This window comes from Bison bison, unplaced genomic scaffold (assembly GCF_000754665.1).
Source record: "Bison bison bison isolate TAMUID 2011002044 unplaced genomic scaffold, Bison_UMD1.0 scf7180017864197, whole genome shotgun sequence".
In the NCBI taxonomy this organism is placed as follows: Eukaryota; Metazoa; Chordata; class Mammalia; order Artiodactyla; family Bovidae; genus Bison; species Bison bison.
The window spans coordinates 2,258,288-2,265,584 of NW_011494769.1; the positions used below are offsets into that span (position 1 = coordinate 2,258,288).

Sequence of the window (7,297 nt, forward strand, 5' to 3'; positions counted from 1 at the left end):
AGAAAAAAGAGACACAGAGACTGGCTAAATAGTATCTTCCCATACATGCTCCAAATCTGTCTCTGGTTGATACTTAATTTTTAAATCAATCTATCTGTGCTACAAGAAATAGTTGGGAGAAGAAAGGAAAATCTACAGTAAAGTTTATTGTATCTTATGTAAATGTCACTAATTATTTATTCTCTAACTCTTAATGCAAAGAAAGACTTCCATTTAGCTGTGCTAAATATGGAGCTCTAAGCGCAGCCAATGTGCTCTGTTCCATCTTTGTGTCCCCCACACCTACTACTGTGCCTGGCCCAGAATCAAGGATCAAGAGATGTTTTTATAAGTGAATGAACATAAAGACATAATTACTACCTTGAATGATAATGACATTGGGAACTTATTAAGATTGTCTGATGAGCTATAAATACTCTGAATTTTGAACCCAGACTCTCAAAAGAGTGTGTGATAGAATGTGGTTACTTTTGATAAACTATGACTAAGTTAGAAAAGATTGTTGTAGAAGAATCATTAGATTAGATGCCAAAAAATCTGGGTTCCTGCCTTGGGTATTCCGCAAAGAAGCTATATAACATCGTGTGTGTGTGTGTGTGTGTGTGGGCATGTGCACTCAGTTTTGTCTGACTCTTTGCAACCCATGGACTATAAGTCACCAGGCTTCTCTGTCCATGGGATTCTCCAGGCAAGAAGTAAGTAAGTAAGCTGCCATCTCCCACTCTAGGGGGTCTTTCCGACCCAGAGATCGAACCTGTGTCTCTTATTGCCTGGGCAGGTGGTTCTTTACCACTAGCACCACCTGGAAGCCCATATAACATTGTACCCATTGCTTAATCTGTGTTTTAATTCTCTCATCAATAGATAAAAGTTTAATTAACTTCATTCAATTGGTCTTACATGGCTTCCCAGGTAGCACTAGTGGTAAATAATCTGCCTGCCAATGCAGGAGATGTAAAAGACTTGGGTTCAATTCCTGGGTTGGGAAGATCCTTTGGAGAAGGGCATGGCAACCCAATCCAGTATTCTTGCCTGGAAAATTCCATGGACAGAGGAGCCTGGTGGGCTACAGTCCATGGGTTGCAAAGAGTCGGACACGACTGAGTGGAAACACACACATACCCATACAAATGGTCTAACAGTTCATCAACAATTAAATTGAAGGTGAAAATTTTTAAAGCTCTGCAATCAGGTTGAAATCTACCTTTCCAAATTGATGGCCTAAAATTCATCAGTTCCCACCAGCCTGCCTGTACTTTGTGTGATGGTGTCTGCCTTGTCTCCTGCTGAGATTTTCTCCCTCCTTTTCCCACCTCTTTAATTCTTAACCACTCTTCAAGACCCATACTCATATGTCCATTTCCTTGAAACCTCCCAAACCACATACACTGGGAGCTTCTGAGTAGTGTGTATGTGAACCCCTCAAAGACAGAGTATGATAGAGGTGCTATCCCCAACGTCCTTTGCAAAGAGTACAGCACAGAGTGAAGGGAATATTGTGCGTTTCTGCCCCCTTAACCCCTCAGGACTTTAGAGCCTTCACTCTACTCAACCCAAGATCCCAAGATTTCAGAGAACTGAAGAGCCTGAAGATGTCTGTCCCACAAGTCAGTCACTGACTAGGCGGAGGTATCTGGTGCCCGTTTCCTCACATTCTTTCGGTGTTTGTTTTTGGCCACACCATGTGGCTTGTGTGATCTTAGTTCCAGGGGCTGAATCTGCTCCCACAGCAATAAAAGCTCGGAGTCCTAACAGCTGGACCTCCAGAGAATTCCCCATCCTCATGTTTGTTTTGAACGTTCACAGTGGTCTTGATTTGCTTAGGGAGTATTTGGAATGGGGTATGGCTGGGCTTTTCTGTCAGCTGGCCTCAGTGTTTCACTGTTAACATGCCTGGCCCTCAGGAAGACAATGGAAAAGACTGTGAATTGAGAATTTATACTAATCTATTTAAAATAACATTTGACTTTCTCATTACCCATATCTATGTGGCTTCAGCAAAGTCACAAAAATAACTGGAACATGTGCTAAAACCACAATTTTCAGTGTTATCATAGAAACTAATCTTCACAAACTGTATTCTCCAATCCATTTCTCATTTATGTGGACCTAAACCTAATCACACTAATGAAATGACAGAGGATGAGATGGCTGGATGGCATCACCAACTCAATGGACATGAGTTTGAGCAATCTCTGGGAGTTGGTGATGGACAGGGAAGTCTGGCATGCTGCAGTTCATGGGGTCACAAAGAGTTGGACATGACTGAGCAACTGAACTGAACTGAAAACCGAATCTGCTTTTCAGATATAAATTATCTTCATGATTCAGTCCCAAAGGGTAAAATCAAAATTTAATATTGTAGCTCCCAGCTAAAAGTCACACTGATGAACTTATGTGGTGCTGTGATATTACAAAGCTCATGGTATCAAGGCCATCAGTATACGAGCTCACAGACTGAGCAAGCAAACATTGGCCCCATCCCACCCCTTCCCCAAACCCCAAACAGAAATAAGAAATGCTTGCTTTTGTAGGTTGCAAGTCCTGATCTGGTTTATTTATAAAGCAATAAATATTAGAAGCACAAATAAATTGCACGTGTGTAAACAAACTGTACAATGATTGATGAGAGATGAGGGAGGGTGGTTCAGAAGACTCCAAAAAGCATCATACCATCATCCTGAATGTAATGTAGACTAAGAGAGAAGGCACCTTAGAAGCACTTGCGGTGGACGATGGAGGGGCCTGCCTCATCATACTCTTGCTTGCTGATCCACATCTGCTGGAAGGTGGACAGGGAGGCCAGGATGGAGCCCCCAATCCAGACAGAGTACTTACGCTCAGGGGGAGCAATAATCTGTAGAAGGAAAGCGAAAACTGCCAGTGAACTCTGAGGTTCCAAGCAACAGAGAAAGCAACATGGTGGGGAGATTCACAGAAAATACACTGGTGATCAAGTTGCTATAATGTGATACAAATGAATAAGCTCAGTAATCCTACAAATGAATATGGTTGACTCACGATGAATGCATTTTCTCTATTTCATAAATTCCATGATCAAAGACTCTGTAAAATAGAAGTTCCCCACTTCTCTGAACCAGAGAATATGTGGCAATAAGCTATAGGCATGGTGAAGCCTAGTTTGAAAGTTGGGGTCTTTTAAAATGTGTTCAAAGATTTAGATTTTTTTTTCCTCAAAGATTTATTTTTATCCACTGCTTCAAAGTGTTTTAAAATCTCCTATCTTGGGAAAAGTGCCAGAAAAGTCAGAAAAGGTGCTATAAAAGCAAAAGGTTTCTGTGAGAACAGGAAGCTATTTGTGTGAGGGGAAAGGAGTTAGGAATTCTGCTTGGTATATGGAGACCTGCCTTGGTTCCCCCTACCCCACCACAGAAGTTCTTTACCTTAATTTTCATGGTGCTGGGAGCCAGGGCAGTGATTTCCTTTTGCATGCGATCAGCAATACCAGGGTACATGGTGGTACCTCCGGATAAGACATTGTTGGCATACAGGTCCTTGCGAATATCAATGTCACATTTCATGATGCTGTTGTAAGTTGTTTCATGGATGCCGGCAGATTCCATACCTATGAGCAAGTTTAAAAAAGTCACAGTGCATTCAGGCCATGGGGCCAGGGTGGAGGGAAGAGAACAAGACTTCTCTGTGTTGGTAAACTGTCACCATTTGTCTCTGAAACATATGTTCCTCTATAAGATACACTGCAGAGTTTTGTGGAACAGATGTCTTAAAAGTGCTGAGAGTAATCTACAACAGACTGCCAAGACACAAACAACTGCTTTTAGCACCTGTTTGGAGGGAACACGCACTGTACCCATCAGACCTATAGAGATGTAATAGAAAAGCATGAGACACACATTCATGTGAAATGAATGCCATTCTTATTTATGGACTAAAATAAGATACTGGCAAGCTTCCTCTTGGAAATCCCTGCTTAGGAAAGATGTTCAGTGACACGTGAGTGTCCAGTTATTACTATAAGTAGGATTGTTATCACACTTAATAATGAGTGACTCAGAAGTAAGGTCTAACTACTTGGTGATGGAATCTACCAGAATAAGTCAGCACTCTTGAGTCATCATCTCTTCCTTGCAGATATGGATTATTCCGTTACTACTCTATCTCATTCCTTGTTTCAAGATGAAGCCGGTGTGTCATCCTTTATCATATCATTGCTGCAGAGGAGGAATGGCCATCCCTGCAAAAGCCATCAGGACCTGAGGCTGAACTGTGCGGGTCTCCAAGCTATGACTACTTTCAACACAAGGGCCCCTTAATCATTGTTGATTATAATAGATTTTTCTCTGGAAGCCCCAAGTTGCATTTCTGCACCAGACCATCCAACTCACCAATGAAGGAGGGCTGGAAGAGCGTCTCAGGGCAGCGGAAGCGCTCGTTGCCAATAGTGATGACTTGGCCATCAGGCAGTTCATAGCTCTTCTCCAGGGAGGAGGAAGAAGCAGCTGTAGCCATTTCATTCTCAAAATCCAGAGCAACATAGCACAGCTTCTCTTTAATGTCACGAACAATCTCACGTTCAGCTGCAGAAATAAAGGGGGTCACAGGTAAGCTCTGAAGAATGACATCAGCTTTGGAGAGGTAGGTGGGGTCACTGGTGGAGGAGAAAACCAGACACTTACTGTGGCAGATGAAACACACACAGACTCACCGGTGGTGACAAAGGAGTAGCCACGCTCAGTGAGGATCTTCATGAGGTAATCTGTGAGATCCCGACCAGCTAGATCCAGACGCATGATGGCGTGGGGCAAGGCATAGCCCTCATAAATGGGGACGTTGTGGGTCACACCATCCCCAGAGTCCAGAACAATGCCTGTCAGAGGAAGTAGGCAAAAACAAGGTAAATCTCTGAGGACACCACTGCTTTCGCCATGTCAAAGCCTACTTTCACTCTTGGCTAAGAGATACTAGCACTGGGCAAAGATCCAGATAAAATTAGATCCCTTAGACGTGAAGAATAAAAATGAGCATAATGAATGCTAAGCCTAAAGCCAGCGACAGCTCATCCTTTTAAATATTGTGGTAGAAGAATTTCCCCAGGAGACTTTCAAATGACCATCCCTCTTACCAGTCATTAGCATATTATGCAAGCCTCCAGGTGTGTTTTTTTGTTTTTCCTCACATCTAATTTACACATTTCTCTTTTTTGACTCAGACCTCGTAGGGAATGTAGGTTCTCTCTGGGTTGTCTCTACTGGAGATATTTGCCCAGGGGCTGAGATAATGTGAACACACACCGATTGCTACATTCCAGGCTACTAGTTTGTGCAGAGCCTCAATATCTGACATCACATATTTTAGGCAAGGCAAGGCTCTAACTCCATATTCTTTCCGCTCTTAGAAATAAGCGTGCTCAGGGTACTATTGCTACCTCTCTCTCTTGGCACAGACACCTTCCCAGAGAGTGTGAGGAAAGAGATCATTCTTTTTTCATTGGGGAAACTGATTCACAGCAAGGTCAGTGACTTAGGAGTGTAATTAAGACAGACTATCTCATGATCGCACACCTTGCAAGGTCAGTGACTTGGGAGTGTAATTAAGACAGACTATCTCATGATCGCACACCTTACAATCCAAACACACCTGTGGTACGGCCAGAAGCATACAGGGACAGCACTGCCTGGATGGCCACATACATGGCGGGGACATTGAAGGTCTCAAACATGATCTGAGTCATCTTCTCACGGTTGGCCTTGGGGTTCAGTGGAGCCTCGGTGAGCAGAGTGGGGTGCTCCTCTGGGGCTACACGGAGCTCATTGTAGAAGGTATGGTGCCAGATCTTCTCCATGTCATCCCAGTTGGTGATGATGCCATGTTCAATGGGGTACTTGAGAGTCAGGATACCTCGCTTGCTCTGGGCTTCATCACCTACATAGGAATCCTTCTGACCCATACCCACCATGACTCCCTACAAGAAGAAAGAGATTAGAAAATCAAGCTTCCTCCATGTCAGGAATGTATTCAATGCCTAATTAATTTGTCTAACTGCCCAAATCAAGGGGCATCTTATGAATACCAGAAATAATAAACAATAGTTTACCCCAATTCAGAAATATCATTTAAAATCAGTCCTGCACCTTTCTCCACCCCACTCTCAGGAGGCATAATTCTATTGTTTAGAATATAACTGGGGGTGAGGAGGAATGAAGCTATTTCACTGAAGAAGCTGAGCTTCATCTCATTTTTAAATTGCCATAATGTCTTCATTAAATTATTAAGCTTATCACCTATGTCAACTGGAATATAAATGACTACATTGTGGAATGACTGTATTAATGACACATTGTATGTCTCCTCAGAAAAGATTTTGACATTCATCAAGTGAACCTAAAAAGAAGGACATATATGCCATTATCGTTGTGTCTGTGAAATCCAGCCTGAGTGAAATCTAGAGTGTCCTGGAGTACCCATGGTCACCCACACTGAGGAATACCCTCTCCTCCCTGGCAGTCTGTCTGGCCAGGCATTATGGCACAGCCAGAGAGCATCGTGTCTCTTTTAATAAACAAGGTGATATGTCACTATCACTACGCACTTACTGCCTCTGTCACGCCTGGCTTCTAAAAATGCAATGGCCAGGAAGCAGATAGATTGCATCTTTTGGGAGCCCTAAAAACTGGCTGTGAACAAGAGGGAGCAATGTGGCTTGGCCCCTGGTTGGCTGGGAGAAGTTGTATTATTATGAGTTTTGAACAGGACTGAAAAAAAAAGGCCAAGGAGTAAGGTGAAATGTATAAGAGGAAGAGAGGACTGAGAGAAGCTGCTGCCTTTTCACACCAGGGAGTTGGACCCTTGGCGAGCTGTGTCCCTGAAGTGGACTGGGGTGGGGTGTGGAATGCACATTTCCTGGTCTGTTGGCGGCTGTAAGTTGTTACTTGTCAGCTCGGATTTGAAGCTAATTCATCTTTTTCTATCTGACCTAAAAAGTTCACGAAACAGGAGGGTCAAGTGAGTCATTTCCTTGGTTGCTGGGCTGAAGAGGTGGCAGGAGAAGGGTGTGCAATAGGGCTGGGGACTACGAAGCGGGGTGAAGTTTACCTGGTGGCGCGGGCGGCCCACGATGGAAGGGAAGACGGCGCGGGGCGCGTCGTCGCCCGCGAAGCCGGCCTTCACCAGCCCGGAACCGTTGTCGCACACCAGGGCGGTGGTCTCCTCATCGTCGCACATCTTGGCACAGCTTCAGCGGGGTCTGCAGGTGGAGCAGAGCAAGGCGGCCCAAGTTCAGTGCCTGCGGAGCTGGCCTAGTCCTCTCCCCCGGAGG

At 44.2% G+C, this 7,297-nt stretch overlaps 1 protein-coding gene across 1 annotated transcript in view; it reads right to left on the reverse strand.

The window, feature by feature from the left end:
* Positions 1-2,526: 2,526 nt before the first annotated feature.
* Positions 2,527-7,297, reverse strand: part of ACTC1 (actin, alpha, cardiac muscle 1) — a 5,468-nt gene continuing 697 nt past the window's right edge. Inside the window, exons 2-7 of the mRNA XM_010844185.1 lie at positions 7,075-7,225; positions 5,620-5,944; positions 4,688-4,849; positions 4,368-4,559; positions 3,405-3,586; positions 2,527-2,857 (exon numbers count right to left, since the gene is read on the reverse strand). Coding sequence (XP_010842487.1) covers positions 2,714-2,857; positions 3,405-3,586; positions 4,368-4,559; positions 4,688-4,849; positions 5,620-5,944; positions 7,075-7,203 — 1,134 coding nt within the window. The 5' untranslated portion in view covers positions 7,204-7,225 and the 3' untranslated portion in view covers positions 2,527-2,713. The remainder of the gene's footprint in view (positions 2,858-3,404; positions 3,587-4,367; positions 4,560-4,687; positions 4,850-5,619; positions 5,945-7,074; positions 7,226-7,297) is intronic.